Genomic DNA, 19,493 nt, shown 5'->3' with positions numbered 1-19,493 from the left:
GGAACTCTGAAGGAGAATAGAGCACACACAGACAGACAGACAGACAGAAAGACAGTGCTGGTTTGGAAAGTTATGTTATGTTAAAGGCCCTGTAGCATTATGCTGATGTATTTACAGTTATTTACGACCCCTATCATCAACCTCATGGACTTCATCAGTCTGTTAAATATGAAAAACCCAGCAGCGTTGCAGTTATTGACACACTCAAACGGGTGCGCCTGGCATCTACTATCACACCCCTTTCAAAGGCACTTAAATGTTTTGTCTTGCCCATTCACCATCTAAATGGCACACATGCACAATCCATGTCTCAATTGACTCAAGGATTAAAAATCCCTCTTTAACCTGTCTCCTCCTCTTCATCTACACTGATTGAAGGGGATTTAATAAGGGATCATAGGTTTCACCTGGATTCACCTGGTCAGTCTATGTCATAGAAATTTCTAAGGTGTTCCTAATATTTTGTACACTCAGTGTATTGTACTGGTTTGACAATCATAGTACCACTGACCGGCCCATGGTCAACCCCTCTTAATCCTGCTAATCCTTCAGCACCTCTGGTTAAAATCATGTGTGTGTATGTGGGTGCGTGTGTGGGTGCATGTGTGGGTGCGTGAAAGAGTGTGTTTCCGTTCCAGACTCTCCACATGTTAACCTGTATCTTCCATCTCTCTGTATCCGTCTCTCTGTGTCTCAGGTCAAAAAGCGTCACATATTACTGTAAACTGTGTCTGTATGTATGTGTGCGTATGCATGCGTCCATATATGAACCTGCATATCTCGGTCTCTCTCAGGTCCAGAAGTTGCAGGCCATCCTGAAGCCCATGATGCTGCGTCGTCTCAAGGAGGACGTGGAGAAGAAGCTGGCTCCTAAGGAGGAAACCATCATCGAGGTGTGTGTGTGTGCTTGAGATTGAGTATGTGTTTTTTTTGTCTTAGTTTTGCTGACTGATTTTGTTTCTGTGTAGTGTCCTATATAATTGAATTTTTCTATATAATGTGGTCAGGTGGAGCTGACCAACATCCAGAAGAAGTACTACAGAGCCATCCTAGAGAAGAACTTCTCCTTCCTGTCTAAAGGAGTCGGCCAGGCCAACGTCCCCAACCTGGTCAACACCATGATGGAGCTCAGGAAGTGCTGCAACCACCCCTACCTCATCAAAGGTACTGAACACACCACTACCTGACCCTAACCCTAACCCTGACCCCTACCTAACCCTAACTGTAACCAGGGTTGGGGTCAATGCCATTGAAATTCCAGTCAATTCAGAAAGTAAACCAAATTCCAATTCCCCATTTTCCCCATTGAAAAGCATTGAAGAGAATTGGAATTGGAATTTCAGTTTACTTCCTTAATTGACCGGAATTGACATGGAATTGCCCCAAGCCTGACTGTAACTCAACCTGGTCAACACCATGATGGAGCTGAGAAGCTGCTGTAACCAGCCTTACCTCATTAAAGGTACTAACAGTGATATTGCTACAATCCAGGTTGTGGAACGCTGTATGTAGCCTCTTGTTATATGAAAGGACAGTGTATGCCGTATGGGGAAGACTGATTTGGGTAATTCCTGCCCATACCGGTAGTAAAGAGCTCTATAGCAGCCCCGGGGCAGAATGAAAACCACTGAGTCAGAGACATCCTCATTCCTCACTATCTTTCCCTATGGCACTGTCTGTCTCTCTCACCCACCCACCCACCCACCCTCTCTCCTCCCCCCTCCATCTTTCTCCTAGCTGTGTCAGAACTCCTAGAACAGAGAAAGCAGGCCAGGAGGTTGAGGCTCTGGAACAGATAATGGACTAACATCACCTCTCCCTCCATCCCTCCGTTCATCCCTCTATCTATTTTCACATCCAAAAGCTGCTATGTTGGTCCATTGCTCTCCCTCCTCCCTGCCCTCCTTACCATAGCTGTAATATCTTTATGTCACTGGTATACTTGTGCTCTGGTTAATCTGGTTTGACACAGTGCGCTCATACAAGGCCAGCCTAGTGAACTTTTGGCCTTTGGTTTGACAGATGCTTCTGTGTGTACAGTGGGGGGGAAAGTATTTCATCCCCTGCTGATTTTGTACGTTTGCCCACTTATGAAGAAATGATCAGTCTATAATTTTAATAGTAGGTTTATTTGAACAGTGAGAGACAGAATAACAACAAAAACTCCAGAAAAACGCATGTCAAAAATGTTAGAAAATGATTTGCATGTTAATGAGGGAAATAAGTATTTGACCCCTCTGCAAAACATGACTTAGTACTTGGTGGCAAATCCCTTGTTGGCAATCACAGAGGTCAGATGTTTCTTGTAGTTGGCCACCAGGTTTGCACACATCTCAGGAGGGACTTTGTCCCACTCCTCTTTGCAGATCTTCTCCAAGTCATTAAGGTTTCGAGGCTGACGTTTGGCAACTCGAACCTTCAGCTCCCTCCACAGATTTTCTATGGGATTAAGGTCTGGAGACTGGCTAGGCCACTCCAGGACCATAATGTGCTTCTTCTTGAGCCACTCGCCTTGGTCGTGTGTTTTGGGTCATTGTCATGCTGGAATACCCATCCATGACCCATTTTCAATGCCCTGGCTGAGGGAAGGAGGTTCTCACCCAAGATTTGACGGTACATGGCCCCGTCCATCGTCCCTTTGATGCGGTGAAGTTGTCCTGTCCCCTTAGCAGAAAAACACCCCCAAAGCATAATGTTTCCATCTCCATGTTTGACGGTGGAGATGGTGTTCTTGGGGTCATAGGCAGCATTCCTCCTCCTCCAAACACGGCGAGTTGAGTTGATGTCAAAGAGCTCCATTTTGGTCTCATCTGACCACAACACTTTCACCAGTTGTCCTCTGAGTCATTCAGATGTTCATTGGCAGACTTCAGACGGGCCTGTATATGTATTCTTGAGCAGGGGGACCTTGCGGGCGCTGCAGGATTTCAGTCCTTAACGGCGTAGTGTGTTACCAATTGTTTTCTTGGTGACTATGGTCCCAGCTGCCTTGAGATCATTGACAAGATCCTCCCGTGTAGTTCTGGGCTGATTCCTCACCATTCTCATGATCATTGCAACTCCACGAGGTGAGATCTTGCATGGAGCCCCAGGCCGAGGGAGATTGACAGTTCTTTTGTGTTTCTTCCATTTGCAAATAATCACACCAAATGTTGTCACCTTCTCACCAAGCTGCTTGGCAATGGTCTTGTAGCTTATTCCAGCCTTGTGTAGGTCTACAATCTTGTCCCTGACATCCTTGGAAAGCTCTTTGGTCTTGGCCATGGTGGAGAGTTTGGAATCTGATTGATTGATTGCTTCTGTGGACAGGTGTCTTTTATACAGGTAACAAACTGAGATTAGGAGCACTCCCTTTAAGAGTGTGCTCCTAATCTCAGCTCGTTACCTGTATAAAAGACACCTGGGAGCCAGAAATCTTTCTGATTGAGAGGGGGTGAAATACTTATTTCCCTCATTAAAATGCAAATCAATTTATAACATTTTTGACATGCGTTTTTCTGGATATTTTTGTTGTTATTCTGTCTCTCACTGTTCAAATAAACCTACCATTGAAATTATAGACTGATCATTTCTTTGTCAGTGGGCAAACGTACAAAATCAGCAGGTGATCAAATACTTTTTCCCCCACTGTACGTGACTGTGTGTGTGTGTGTGTCTGTGTGTGTGTCTGTGTCTGTGTGTGTGTGTGTGTGTCTGTCTGTCTGTCTGTCTGTCTGTCTGTCTGTCTGTCTGTCTGTCTGTCTGTCTGTCTGTCTGTGTGTGTATCAGTTTTAATGAGGGCTAGGACAACTAAAGGATCAGCTTAAGAGTTGATAAACTGCCAAACGGAAATATGAAGGCTTTCTAATTAAGCAGTAAGTCACGAGGGGGTGTGGTATATGGGCTCCTGAGTGGCGCAGCGGTCTAAGACACTGCATCTCAATGCTAGAGGCATCACTACAGACACCCTGGTTCTGATCCAGGCTGTATCACAACCAGCCGTGATTGGGAAGCCCATAGGGCAGCACACAATTGGCCCAGCGTCGTCCGGGTTTGACCAGTGTAGGCTGTCATTGTAAGTAAGAATTTGTTCGTAACTGACTTGCCTAGTTAAATAAAGGTTAAATAAATTTAAAAAACGTTGGTAAACAGTTTATAATAGCAATAAGGCACCTCAGGGGTTTGTGGTATATGGCCAATATACCATGGCTAAGGTCGTGCCTAAGAACAGACTTTAGCCGTGGTATATTGGCAATATACCACAAACCTCGAGGTGCCCTATTGCTATTATGAATTGGTTACCAACGTAATTAAAACAGTAAAAATAAATGTTTTGGTATACGGTCTAGAGGTCGACCGATTCATCAGAATGGACGATTAATTAGGGCCGATTTCACGTTTTCATAACAATCGGTATTTGTGGCAACCGATTTGCCGATTTTTTTTATTTTTTATTTTTTTATTATTATTTTTTACACCTTTATTTAACTAGGCAAGTCAGATTAAGAACACATTCTTATTTTCAATTACGGCCTAGGAATGGGGGTTAACTGCCTTGTTCAGGGGGGATTCGTTTTTGCAACCTTCTGGTTACTAGTCCAACGCTCTAAGCACCTGCCTTACATTGCACTCCACGAGGAGCCTGCATGGCAGGCTGACTACCTGTTACGCGAGGGCAGCAAGAAGCCAAGGTAAGTTGCTAGCTAGCATTAAACTTATCTTATAAAAAACTATCAATCTTAACATAATCACTAGTTAACTACACATGGTAGATGTTATTACTAGTTTATCTAACTTGTCCTGCGTTGCATATAATCGATGCGGTGCCTGTTAATTTCTCATCGAATCACAGCCTACTTCGACAAACAGGTGATGATTTAACAAGCGCATTTGCGAAAAAAGCACTGTCGTTACGCCGATGTACCTAACCATAAACATCAATGCCTTTCTTTAAAATCAATACACAAGTATATATTTTTAAACCTGCATATTTAGTTAATATTGCCTGCTAACATGAAATTGTGTCACTGCTCTTGCGTTCATTGCATGCAGAGTCAGGGTTTATGCAACAGTTTGGGCCGCCTGGCTCGTTGCGAACTAATTTGCCATTATGACATACCATTGAAGGTTGTGCAATGTAACAGGAATATTTAGACTTAGGGATGCCACCCGTTAGATAAAATACGGACCGGTTCCGTATTTCACTGAAAGAAAAAACGTTTTGTTTTCGAGATGATAGTTTCCGGATTCGACCATATTAATGACCTAAGGCTCGTATTTCTGTGTGTTTATTATATTATAATTAAGTCTATGATTTGATAGAGCAGTCTGACTGAGCGGTGGTAGGCACCAGCAGGCTCATAGGCATTCATTCAAACAGCACTTTCGTGCGTTTTGCCAGCAGCTCTTTGCAATGCTGTTTATGACTTCAAGCCTATCAACTCCCAAGATTAGGCTGGTGTGACCGATGTGAAATGGCTAGCTAGTTAGCGGGTGTGCGCTAATAGTGATTCAAACGTCACTCGCTCTGAGACTTGGAGTAGTTGTTCCCCTTGCTCTATATGGGTAACGCTGCTTCGAGGGTGGCTGTTGTCGATGTGTTCCTGGTTCGAGCCCATGTAGGAGCGAGGAGAGGGACGGAAGCTATACTGTTACACTGGCAATACTAAAGTGCCTATAAGAACATCCAATAGTCAAAGGTATATGAAATATAAATCGTATAGAGAGAAATAGTCCTATAATTCCTATAATAACTACAACCTAAAACTTCTTACCTGGGAATATTGAAGACTCATGTTAAAAGGAACCACCAGCTTTCATATGTTCCCATGTTCTGAGCAAGGCACTTAAACGTTAGCTTTCTTACATGGCACATATTGCACTTTTACTTTCTTCTCCAACATTTTGTTTTTGCATTATTTAAACGAAATTGAACATGTTTCATTATTTATTTGAGGCTAAATTGATTTTATTTATGTATTATATTAGTTAAAATAAGTGTTCATTCAGTATTGTTGTAATTGTTATTATTACAAATAAATAAATAAAAAATCGGCCGATTAATCGGCAGCGGGCCCTTTTTGGGCCCTCCAATAATCGGTATCGGTATCGGCGTTGAAAAAAAAATCATAATCGGTCGACCTCTAATACGGTCTGATGTACCACGGCTGTCTGCCAATCAGCATTCAGGGTTGGAACTACCCAGTTTCTAATATCCAGTAGTTTTTAGTAAGTCAAATAAAAAAATGGGTTGTTAGACTTGATAAGCATTATAGAAGTTCTAACTCTCATATTGTCTTTGACCTGCATACAGATTAGTGTAATTATGGTACCTTTCTTCATCAAATCAAATCAAAGTTTATTTTTCACGTGCACCGAATACAACAGGTGGAGACCTTACAGTGAAATGCTTACTTACAGGCTCTAACCAATAGTGCAAAAAAAGGTATTAGGTGAACAATAGGTAAGTAAAGAAATAAAAACAACAGTAAAAAGACAGGGAAAAATAACAGTAGCGAGGCTATATACACTATCGAGGCTATAAAAGTAGCAAGGCTACATACAGACACCGGTTAGTCGGGCTGTATGAGGTGGTATGTACATGTAGATATGGTTAAAGTGACTATGCATATATGATGAACAGAGAGTAGCAGTAGCGTAAAAGAGGGGCTGGCGGGACACAATTCAGATAGCCTGGTTAGCCAATGTGCGGGAGCACTGGTTGGTCGGGCCAATTGAGGTAGTAAGTACATGAATGTATAATTAAAGTGACTATGCATATATGATAAACAGAGAGTAGCAGCAGCGTAAAAGAGGGGTTGGAGGGACACAGTACAAATAATCTGGGTAGCCATTTGATTACCTGTTCAGGAGTCTTATGGCTTGGGGGTAGAAACTGTCCTAGACTTTGTACTCCGGTACTGCTTGCCATGCAGTAGTAGAGAGAACAGTCTATGATTGGGGTGGCTGGGGTCTGGCTGAGCCGTACGCACTACCCTCTGTAGCGACTTGCGGTCGGAAGCCGAGCAATTGCCGTACCAGGCAGTGATGCAACCAGTCAGGATGCTCTCGATGTTGCAGCTGTAGAACCTTTTGAGGATCTCAGGACCCATGCCAAATCATTTTAGTTTCCTGAGGGGGAATAGGCTTCGTCGTGCCCTCTTCACAACTGTCTTGGTGTGTTTGGACCATTCTAGTTTGCTGGTGATGTGGACACCAAGGAACTTGAAGCTCTCAACCTGCTCCACTACAGCCCCGTCGATGAGAATGGGGGTGTGCTCGGTCCTCCTTTTCCTGTAGTCCACAATCATCTTCTTAGTCTTGGTTACGTTGAGGGATAGGTTGTTATTCTGGCACCACCCGACCAGGTTTCTGACCTCCTCCCTATAGGCTGTCTCGTCATTGTCAGTGATCAGACCTACCACTGTTGTGTCGTCTGCAAACTTAATGATGGTGTTGGAGTCGTGCCTGGCCACGCAGTCGTGGGTGATACAGGGAGTACAGGAGGGGACTGAGCACGCACCCCTGGGTGTCTCCAGTGTTGAGGATCAGCGTGGCAGATGTGTTGCTACCTACCCTCATCACCTGGGGGCGGCCCGTCAGGAAGTCCAGGATCCAGTAGCAGAGGGAGGTGTTTAGTCCCAGGATCCTTAGCTTAGTGATGAGCTTTGAGGGTACTATGGTGTTGAACGCTGAGCTGTAGTCAATGAATAGCATTCTCACATAGGTGTTCCTTTTGTCCAGGTGGGAAAGGGCAGTGTGGAGTGCAATAGAGATTGCATCATCTGTGGATCTGTTTGGGCGGTATGCAAATTTTAGTGGGTCTAGGGTTTCTGGGATAATGGTGTTGATGTGAGCCATTACCAGCCTTTCAAAGCACTTCATGGCTACGGACGTGAGTGCTACGGGTCTTTAGTCATTTAGGCAGGTTGCCTTCGTGTTCTTGGGCACAGAGACTATGGTGGTCTGCTTGAAACATGTTGGTATTACAGACTCAATCAGGGATAGGTTGAAAATGTCAGTGAAGACACCTGCCAGTTGGTCAGCACATGCCCGGAGCACACGTCCTGGTAATCCGTCTGGCCGCACAGCCTTGTGAATGTTGACCTGTTTAAAGGTCTTACTCACGTCGGCTACAGAGAGCGTGATCACACAGTCGTCCGGAACAGCTGATGCTCTCATGCATGCTTCAGTGTTGCTTGCCTCGAAGCGAGCATAGAAGTGATTTAGCTTGTCTGGTAAGCTCGTGTCACTGGGCAGCTCGTGGCTGTGCTTCCCTTTGTAGTCTGTAATAGTTTGCAAGCCCTGCCACATAAGACGAGCATCGGAGCTGGTGTAGTATGATTCAATCTTAACCCTGTATTGACGCTTTGCCTGTTTGATGGTTCGTCGCAGGGCATAGCAGGATTTCTTATAAGCTTCCGAGTTAGAGTCCCGCACCTTGAAAGCGGCAGCCCTACCCTTTAGCTCAGTGCGAATGTTGCCTGTAATCCATGGCTTCTGGTTGGGGTATGTACGTACAGTCACTGTGGGGACGACATCCTCGATGCACTTATTGATAAAGCCAGTGACTGATGTGGTGTACTCCTCAATGCCATCGGAAGAATCCCGGAACATGTTCCAGTCTGTGATAGCAAAACAGTCCTGTAGTTTAGCATCTGCTTCATCTGACCACTTTTTTATAGACCGAGTCACTGGTGCTTCCTGCTTTAATTTTTGCTTGTAAGCAGGAATCAGGAGGATAGAATTGTGGTCGGATTTACCAAATGGAGAGCGAGGGAGAGCTTGTACGCGTCTCTGTGTGTGGAGTACAGGTGATCTAGATTTTCTTCCCCTCTTGTTGCACATTTAACATGTTGATAGAAAAGAGGAAAAACTGATTTAAGTTTCCCTGCATTAAAGTCTCCGGCCACTAGGAGGGCCGCCTCTGGGTGAGTGGTTTTCTGTTTGCTTATTTCCTTATACAGCTGACTGTGTGCGGTCTTAGTGCCAGCATCTGTCTGTGGTGGTAAATAAACAGTCACGAAAAGTATAGCTGAAAACTCTCTTGGCAAGTAGTGTGGTCTGCAATTTATCACAAGATACTCTACTTCAGGCAAGCAAAATCTAGAGACTTCCTTAGATTTCGTGCACCAGCTGTTGTTTACAAATATGCACACATAATAGCACAATTGGTTGGGCGCCCGTAAAACTGCCGTAAAATTTCTTCCGCCGCCATTTAACATCAATGCTGGTTTGTGAGTTCGAGGCAGTGAGCTGTGTGAGCTGTCTCCTTGGTCATTCAGTTGCTTGGTCATTATCCCTCTAACCAGTGACCAGAGAGAGAGTTCCTTGTACCGTCACCTCACTCAGGTCCACACTCTTTTTTTCCAGTACCATATTGTACAAAATCTATTTCATGAAAGAGTTGCTATTCCTGTCTGTCTTAAAGTAGGTACTGTATATGAACTGCATACAGATTAGGTGAAAATGGTAGCATGCTACCAGATTAAGTGTCATCCAGTCTTTTCCCAATAGAAGCCAAACTCTAGTGGCAACAGCGTTAGACAGGGGCGCGCCCTGCTTGTACAATTGTAGCAGAAACACTGATACCGTCACTGACTTTATTTGTCTGTCCATTTCTCCCAGGTGCTGAGGAGAAGATCTTGGAGGACTTCCGAGAGGTGTACAGCCCTGTTGCCTTTGATTTCCACCTGCAGGCCATGGTGCAGTCGGCTGGTAAACTGGTCCTCATAGACAAGTTGCTGCCCAAGATGAAGGCCGGGGGACACAAGGTCCTCATCTTCTCCCAGATGGTCCGCTGTCTGGATATCCTGGAGGACTACCTCATCCAGAGAAGGTACTGCTGCCTGCCTCTCTTCTCGTCTTGTATTACTATGCTCCCAAGTACTCTACTTGAATAGAAGCCTGGAAATCAAGGTTCTCTCTCCTCAGATATGTCATATCTTTCAGCTAGGCTGATGCGGAAAAAGACAGGAATCATGCTTGAGAGGGTAATAGACTTTGTAATTTCCATTTTTCAGCTCCATTTTCAAAGTGACGAATTTATGATTTATTATCTGGTGTTAGCTAGCTAGCAGTTTGCAGTGCAGCAAAAGCTGAATCACTCCAATACTTTCCCTTATTAAATTGAATGTAGTTGAAGAGAAATGCTGAATATCTAAGCATTAGCCTCTCTCTCCAGTGACTGTCTGAGAAAGAGCCTTTTAAAGCCCCCCGTGCTCATCACTCCATAATGCTACCCAGAAGCAGAAGAATGTACCAAGACACTTTCATTCAAGGTCTTAATCTCCTGGCTTAATGAGCTTCCTGTTTGCACGCTAAATGAAAAGGATATTATTCCAGCAGCCCGTCTAAGCTGAGGAAAGCGGGCGACTGGCCTGGTCTGTGTGGTCTCTCTATCTCCCTCTCCCTCTTGAGATCTCTGTCCTCTCTCTTCTTCTCCCTCTCTCTATCCTCTCTTGTCTCGCTCACTATCCTGGGCCTGGCCCTGTGTTCTTTTCCCCTCCATGCTTCTTTCTGGCACTCAAACCCCGAACCAAACCAGTGTAAACACACAAGGCGAGGCGCTCCGCTCAGTGGCTAGGCAAGGCTTAGCCGGGGTTCAGCGGCAGGTCACAGACTCCCTCGGGGCACTCCCACATCAGACAGAGGGAGAGAGGAGTCTGTGGGCGCGCGGAGGGAAGTGGGTCACTGTAGAGGTGAGAGGGTGAGGAGTATAAGGCGAAGAAGATGAGGGGTAGGATGTGGGGTAAGGCAGGGGCGAGGCCAGGGCTCCTGGGAAAGAGGCTGCCCGTGATCAGCAACTAAACCACCTTGTTCTCTGCCAGAGAGAGGGGGAGGAAGGATGAAAGGAGAAAGAGCGAGCAGAATAGGGATAGGGGAAAAGAGAGACAGGAATGGAGGAAAGAAGGAGACAACTAGTGAATGTTGTTTGAAAGTGTATGAAAAAAACAAATTCCTGCAAATATTGTGTGGTAATTGTAGGCCCCTTATGTGTGATGGTTGGTGTTGTTGTACTGTATGTAAATGTTGACATTCATGATACTTGTATGTGACGCTAGAACGTTTGTAATTATGTGTACTAGAACATCCTCCTCCAACCCTGCATGGTCCTGTGTTCCTCAGGTACCTGTATGAGCGTATCGATGGCAGAGTGAGAGGTAACCTGCGTCAGGCAGCTATAGACCGTTTCAGCAAACCAGACTCGGACCGCTTTGTGTTCCTGCTGTGTACCCGGGCTGGAGGTCTGGGCATCAACTTGACTGCTGCTGATACCTGTATTATCTTTGACTCAGACTGGAACCCACAGAACGACCTGCAGGTAAAGACACACACAGACATTTAAAGTGACATCAGCCTCCACTGTAATACAATTAGCAACAAAGATGTGGTCACTTTCTATTTCAATTCAGTCAATTCAGGAAGTCCTTGAATTGAGAAGTGCCTTTTATATCCTATTATAATAGTTTAACTTTTTAAGCTTGGATAGTAAAATGTATGTATGCATGACTAAGTCGCTTTGGATAAAAGCGTCTGCTAAATGGCATATATTATTATAGCAGCAACGATCTTGATCCTGAAGTGATTTTTATTGGACAAATATAAAATGCATTGGGCTGGTCATAACCAAGTTATTTTTCATTATTCTCAGGCCCAGGCTCGCTGCCATAGGATTGGTCAGAACAAGTCGGTGAAGGTGTACCGTCTGATCACCAGGAACTCCTACGAGCGGGAGATGTTTGACCGGGCCAGCCTCAAACTGGGCCTGGACAAGGCTGTGCTGCAGAGCATGAGTGGCAGGGAGAACAGCGTGCCAGGAGGAGGGGTGAGTCTGCTGTGTCCGTCATACACACACATGCATGCACACTTGCGCGCATGCACACACACACACACACACTCTGCAGCACCTGTATCAGTCCGGTGGATGCTCTATGCATTCTGAAAGTATTCAGACCCCTTGACTCTTTCCACATTTTGTTACGTTACAGCCTTATTCTAAAATTGATTAAATATATTTTTTTCTTCTCAGCAATCTTAACACAATAACCCATAATGACAAAGCAAAAACAGGTTTTCAGAGATTTTTGCTAATTTTGTACAAATAAAAAACTGAAATACCTTATTTACTTAAGTATTCAGACCATTTGCTATGAGACTCAAAATTGAGCCCAAGTGCAGCCTGTTTCCATTGATCATCCTTGAAATGTCTCTATAACTTGATTGGAGTCCACCTGTGGTAAATTCAATTGATTGGATATGATTTGGAAAGGCACACACCTGTCTATATAAGGTCCCACAGTTGACAGTGCATATCAGAGCAAAAACCAAGCCAAGATGTCGAAGGAATTGTACGGAGAGCTCCGAGACAGGATTGTGTCGAGGCACCGATCTGGAGAAGGTTACCAAAAAATGTCTGCAACATTGAAGGTCCGCAAGAACACAGTGGCCTCCATCATTCTTAAATGGAAGACGTTTGGAACCACTAAGACTCTTCCTAGAGCTGGCTGCCCGGCCAAACTGAGCAATCGGGGAAGAAAGGTCTTGGTCATGGAGGTGACCAAGAACCCGATGGTCACTGACAGAGCTCTAGAGTTCCTCTGTGGAGATGGGAGAACCTTCCCATTTCCATCTCTGCAGCACTCCACCAATCTGGCCTTCATGGTAGAGTGGCCAGACGGAAGCCATTCTTCAGTAAAAGCCACATGACAGCCCGCTTGGAGTTTGCCAAAAGGCACCTGAAGACTCTCAGGCCATGAGAAACAAGATTCTCTGGTCTGATGAAACCAAGATTGAACTCTTTGGTCTGAATGCCAAGCGTCACATCTGCAGGAAAGCTGGCACCATCCCTACGGTGAAGCATGGTGGTGGCAGCATCATGCTGTGGGGATGTTTTTCAGCGGCAGGGACTGGGATACTAGTCAGGGTCGAGGGAAAGATGAACGAAGCAAAGTACAGGGAGAAACTTTATTAAAACCTACTCCAGAGTGCTCAGGATCTCAGACTGGGGCGGAGGTTCACCTTCCAACAGGACAACGACCCTAAGCACACAGCCAAGACATCACAGGAGTGGCTTCGGGACAAGTCTCTTAATGTCCTTGAGGGGCCCAGCCAGAGCCCGGACTTGAACCCGATCGAACATCTCTGGAGAGACCTGAAAATAGCTGTGCAGAAACGCTCCCCATCCAACCTGACAGCGCTTGAGAGGAGTTGCAGAGGAGAATGGGAGAAACACCCCTTATACAGGTGTGCCAAGCTTGTAGCGTCATACCCAAGACTCAATGCTGTAATCGCTGCCAAGGTGCTTCAACAAAGTACTGAGTAAAGGGTCTGAATACTTATGTTAATGTAATATTTCAATATATATATATTGTTTTATACATTTGCAAAAAAAATATGTTTTTTTGCTTTGTCATTATGGGGTATTGTGTGTAGATTGATGATTTTATCCATTTTAGAATAAGGCTGTAATGTAACAAAATGTGTAAAAAGTCAAGGGGTCGGAATATATTCCAAAGGCACTGTAGGTAAGTCCATTCTACAAAATGAGAGTGTAGAAAATGGACTAGTCAATATAATAAACACAGCTTTGAGATATCCTCTTAGTGCATCATCAGTGTGTAGGAGGAGCTTAGCTGTTTCTCTCTCTGGATTAGCTGGACTATCAGGAAGAAAGTGTTGAGCAGACATTAGCACCACCAGCTGCATACTAACACACCATGGGTCAGCTGGGGGTTGCTGCTACTCTTTAAGATTTAAAAAGGTCTAGCACGTGATCCAGTTCAGCTTCAGTTCAGCTAACTGTCTCTCTCCTCGGCGTTTCTCACGCTAGAGTGTCTGTCTGTTTTTGTGTGGTGTTAATGCGTGTGCATGTGTTGTGCACATGTTTGTGTACAATGATGTAATGTGTAAATAGTCCATCATCAGTTCCCCTAACACCCCGTGTTTCTCCTTCTCCCCCTCCCCTCTCTCCAGCCCACCCAGCAGCAGCTGTCTAAGAAGGAGATCGAGGACCTGCTGAGGAAAGGGGCGTATGGAGCTCTGATGGATGATGAGGATGAGGGGGCCAAGTTCTGTGAGGAGGACATCGACCAGATCCTTCAACGCAGGACCAAAACCATCACCATCGAGTCTGAGGGACGGGGATCTACCTTTGCCAAGGTACCCAGTGACTGAAAGAGCACCACACAGTGGTCATTGTTTGAATGTTGCTATCCTTTTCCTTTCTGCATAACTAGCAGTAGTAACCAGTGTCTCCTGTCTACTCTCATGTCACTCTTCATCACAGACTCTCAGCTCTGTTATGAGACTCAGACTTCTCATTGAAGGAGACTCAGGAAGGAACAGTGAATCAGATTATCAAGGTTTCATGGGATTTAATGTCTTCTCTCTCAGGCCAGTTTTGTGGCGTCCGGAAACCGCACAGACATTTCTCTGGACGACCCCAACTTCTGGGACAAGTGGGCCAAGAAGGCTGAGATTGACATGGACACTGCCAATGGCAGAGTAAGTAATGCTTTAATTTAACTGCTGAACCTGCTCTTTCTGGCCATGATGAGATGTTATATAGGAGATAAGATCAATGCCATGAGTGAATTTGCTACAGTAGTATCTGAGTATCTGTGTGTGTTCCTCTCCTATTCCACAACAGAACAGCCTGGTAATTGACACTCCGAGGGTGAGGAAGCAGACCCGACCCTTCAGTGCCACCAAGGACGAGCTGGCAGAGCTGTCAGAGGGTGAGAGTGACAACGAGGACAAGCCCAAGCTCCGCCGGCCCCACGACCGCCTCAACAGCTACGGCAGGACGGAGTGCTTCAGAGTGGAGAAGAACCTACTAGTATACGGGTCAGTGACTAGACCACTTATGCTAGATCATATACAAACCAACATTGGTACTAAATAACAATGTTCTTTAATACTTATATTGGGGACCCACAGGATGTGCAGACTTGAGTTTCAGCCCATACCAACCACATCTTGTTCATAGTGTTACTGCTGTACAGTATTGTCTGTACTGAGGCTCTCCTGTGTTGTCCATCTATATTGTACAGTGTTGTGTCTGTACTGAGGCTCTCCTGTGTTGTCCATCTATATTGTACAGTGTTGTGTCTGTACTGAGGCTCTCCTGTGTTGTCCATCTATATTGTACAGTGTTTTGTCTGTACTGAGGCTCTCCTGTGTTGTCCATCTATATTGTACAGTGTTGTGTCTGTACTGAGGCTCTCCTGTGTTGCCCATCTATATTGTACAGTGTTGTGTCTGTACTGAGGCTCTCCTGTGTTGTCCATCTATATTGTACAGTGTTGTGTCTGTACTGAGGCTCTCCTGTGTTGTCCATCTGTGTTGTGTCTGTACCGAGGCTCTCCTGTGTTGTCCATCTGTATTGTGTCTGTACTGAGCCTCTCCTGTGTTGTCCATCTGTATTGTGTCTGTACTGATACTCTCCCGTGTTGTCCATCTGTATTGTGTCTGTACTGAGGCTCTCCTGTGTTGTCCATCTATATTGTATTGTGTCTGTACTGAGGCTCTCCTGTGTTGTCCATCTGTATTGCGTCTGAACTGAGGCTCTCCCGTGTTGTCCATCTATATTGTATTGTGTCTGTACTGAGGCTCTCCTGTGTTGTCCATCTGTATTGTACAGTATTTGTCTCCAGTATTGACCCTCTCCTCTCCTGTGTCATCCAGGTGGGGTCGTTGGAAGGACATCCTGCTCCATGGTCGTTTTAAGAAGCAGCTGACAGAGCGTGATGTGGAGTCTATCTGCAGAGCCCTTCTGGCCTACTGTCTGGTTCACTACCGCGGTGACGACAAGATCAAGAGCTTCATGTGGGACCTGATCGCCCCCTCTGAGGACGGACAGACCAAGGAACTACAGAACCACCTGGGTACGTTACAACCTCTCAATGACCAAACCTCAGGGGTCCAACCACAGATTAGAATCTGGTTCCTCTCAAGGAATTCTTCCTTTAAAGGGCATTTCCCCCTACCACTGTACTATTGGTTTACTGTTAATAGTTTTAATATGGGTTTATAAACCGGTGTCCATAACCACAAATTGTATCTGTGTTCCTCCCTCAGGTCTGTCGACCCCGGTCCCCAGAGGCAGGAAGGGGAAGAAGATGAAGACTCAATCTAGCACGTTTGACATCCAGAAGGCTGAGTGGATCAGGAAGCACAACCCAGAACACATGCTGCAGGACGAGGGATACAAGAAGCACCTCAAACACCACTGCAACAAGTAAGAAGCTACTCTTGGTACTACAGGCCTATAGTATTAAATATATTCAGTACACTTTTAGATTTTTTTTTAATGGTATTGTTGTCTAATAGTTACATTGGAACAAACAACTTGTCTTTGTAAATGTGTCTTAGCTTGGTTTTTATTGATGTTGGAAATAAACATAGGTTCTTGTCTCTGTCATATATAGAGTTGAGGTAAAATTTATGAAACGTCTCATATTTTGTATTTCCCTCAGTTTGCTTCAGTGTATTGACGCTAGCCTGTGTGAAAACATAATTTTATGTTTTTGTCAGTAGCAGAGATTTGACTCCTGCACATCAACACCACTGTCTGTAATTAAGACAAATTGAAGCAGCCATCTTCTCCATCTGTTGCTTTCCTCTATTAATGACCGTGAATCAGATTATAGATTACACTGCTGAATGATAATCATCTGAATGGGAATTTAACCCAAACTAATATCTGTCATTGATCTTTTATTGACAGATAGAAAAAACAGATTACACTACAGCCAGGGATTTATTATATTTTATATAAAGCTACATAGATGATGGGAAGAAGAAAACAACTCTTACATCCAATGAAATGGTTTGAAATATGAACCTATAAAACATAGATAATGGTTGTTGAGATATAAAACATAGATGATGGTTGTTGAGATATAAAACATAGATGATGGTTGTTGAGATATAAAACATAGATAATGGTTGTTGAGATATAAAACATAGATAATGGTTGTTGAGATATAAAACATAGATGATGGTTGTTGAGATATAAAACATAGATGATGGTTGTTGAGATATAAAACATAGATGATGGTTGTTGAGATATAAAACATAGATAATGGTTGTTGAGATATAAAACATAGATGATGGTTGTTGAGATATAAAACATAGATAATGGTTGTTGAGATATAAAACATAGATAATGGTTGTTGAGATATAAAACATAGATAATGGTTGTTGAGATATAAAACATAGATAATGGTTGTTGAGATATAAAACATAGATGATGGTTGTTGAGATATAAAACATAGATAATGGTTGTTGAGATATAAAACATAGATGATGGTTGTTGAGATATAAAACATAGATAATGGTTGTTGAGATATAAAACATAGATGATGGTTGTTGAGATATAAAACATAGATAATGGTTGTTGAGATATAAAACATAGATGATGGTTGTTGAGATATAAAACATAGATGATGGTTGTTGAGATATAAAACATAGATAATGGTTGTTGAGATATAAAACATAGATGATGGTTGTTGAGATATAAAACATAGATGATGGTTGTTGAGATATAAACATAGATAATGGTTGTTGAGATATAAAACATAGATAATGGTTGTTGAGATATAAAACATAGATGATGGTTGTTGAGATATAAAACATAGATAATGGTTGTTGAGATATAAAACATAGATGATGGTTGTTGAGATATAAAACATAGATAATGGTTGTTGAGATATAAAACATAGATGATGGTTGTTGAGATATAAAACATAGATAATGGTTGTTGAGATATAAAACATAGATGATGGTTGTTGAGATATAAAACATAGATGATGGTTGTTGAGATATAAAACATAGATAATGGTTGTTGAGATATAAAACATAGATGATGGTTGTTGAGATATAAAACATAGATAATGGTTGTTGAGATATAAAACATAGATAATGGTTGTTGAGATATAAAACATAGATAATGGTTGTTGAGATATAAAACATAGATAATGGTTGTTGAGATATAAAACATAGATGATGGTTGTTGAGATATAAAACATAGATAATGGTTGTTGAGATATAAAACATAGATAATGGTTGTTGAGATATAAAACATAGATAATGGTTGTTGAGATATAAAACATAGATGATGGTTGTTGAGATATAAAACATAGATGATGGTTGTTGAGATATAAAACATAGATGATGGTTGTTGAGATATAAAACATAGATAATGGTTGTTGAGATATAAAACATAGATAATGGTTGTTGAGATATAAAACATAGATAATGGTTGTTGAGATATAAAACATAGATAATGGTTGTTGAGATATAAAACATAGATAATGGTTGTTGAGATATAAAACATAGATAATGGTTGTTGAGATATAAAACATAGATAATGGTTGTTGAGATATAAAACATAGATAATGGTTGTTGAGATATAAAACATAGATAATGGTTGTTGAGATATAAAACATAGATAATGGTTGTTGAGATATAAAACATAGCTAAATGATGATGATGGTGAAATGTGTTGAAATGTGTTAAACTACAGTAAATAGATTTAGGTTGCTGTCTTTCTAAAGGGGGTTGTTTGGGGGTTTGTCTCCTGCCATCCTGCTTTAGACACAGAGCCATGCAGGGCTTCCACAGAAAGTTCCCCATTGTTCCCAGAGCAGTAGTGCTGAAGCCAGGGATCGTCCGATGGGAGGCACGCTGGTCAAACAGGGACACATTCTGTGGCTTTGCTGACCTCTGCGTTTTCCCCTCAGGGAGGAATGTGGACTGACGTGGGGATGGGGCATGCACAGGCATGGCCCCCTACTGTCCCTGTCCCACACAGAGATCCAGAACCCTGTCCTATGATAATGACATTTAGAAGATATGTGTTCAATACTGTGTAGCTACTAGTACTGGCATGTTAGGAAATGTAAGGTTAAGACTGACGAGGCCTGTGTTCTGTTGGGATATGTGTAACATTATCAGTATGACTTGTGCTAGTACATGTCATATATATGATCTGCATGTGATTGTGGTTGTGTTTACCTTTATGTATCTGACTGTTTGTATCTGTGCTTGTATAGTAAGTACAGTATGTACATGAGTGTATGGGTATTTTGCAAGTGTGTGTACGGTTGTGTGTCTGTGAGTACTCGCACTCATGTGCATGTATGAGCTCTATGTCTGGTGCAGGGTGGTTCCCTTCTCCATCAGATACCTCCTACACTCCAGGCTGTCTGTCTGAGTGTGTGTGTGAGAGAGAGAGAGAGAGAGAGAGAGAGAGGGAAAGAGTGATGTAGGGCCTTGCTGACAGCCACAGGAAACAGCAGCTGCTGCGGGGAGACCCAGGGCACAGCCCCTCAGAGGCAGGGAGGGAGGGGAGAGGCCTGGACCTGAGCCTCAGAACTGGAGCTCACAGCTCTGCCTGCAGAGGGGGTGTTCTCATGTCACTCCCTTTCCACTAGTGTCATACTGGATGTGTAAAGTTAGGGCCACACACACCATCCAAAGAAATCTACACTGGACCTTTTAACCTGCCA

At 43.5% G+C, this 19,493-nt stretch overlaps 1 protein-coding gene across 10 annotated transcripts in view; it reads left to right on the top strand.

Annotated features, from left to right (window-relative positions):
* LOC115203297 (chromodomain-helicase-DNA-binding protein 9) overlaps positions 1–19,493 on the top strand; it is a 124,568-nt gene that overhangs the window by 90,380 nt on the left and 14,695 nt on the right. For all 10 annotated transcript variants that reach the window (XM_029767862.1, XM_029767868.1, XM_029767863.1 and 7 more), the window contains 10 exons: positions 795–893; positions 1,008–1,164; positions 9,607–9,817; positions 11,107–11,302; positions 11,633–11,806; positions 13,954–14,139; positions 14,374–14,484; positions 14,630–14,826; positions 15,667–15,866; positions 16,060–16,219. In XM_029767862.1, the coding sequence (XP_029623722.1) occupies positions 795–893; positions 1,008–1,164; positions 9,607–9,817; positions 11,107–11,302; positions 11,633–11,806; positions 13,954–14,139; positions 14,374–14,484; positions 14,630–14,826; positions 15,667–15,866; positions 16,060–16,219 (1,691 nt within the window). The remainder of the gene's footprint in view (positions 1–794; positions 894–1,007; positions 1,165–9,606; positions 9,818–11,106; positions 11,303–11,632; positions 11,807–13,953; positions 14,140–14,373; positions 14,485–14,629; positions 14,827–15,666; positions 15,867–16,059; positions 16,220–19,493) is intronic.

Source organism: Salmo trutta, chromosome 12, assembly GCF_901001165.1.
Source record: "Salmo trutta chromosome 12, fSalTru1.1, whole genome shotgun sequence".
NCBI classification, from domain to species: Eukaryota; Metazoa; Chordata; class Actinopteri; order Salmoniformes; family Salmonidae; genus Salmo; species Salmo trutta.
Note: the sequence above shows the minus strand (reverse complement) of the source record. Positions and strands in the feature narration are given on the sequence as shown.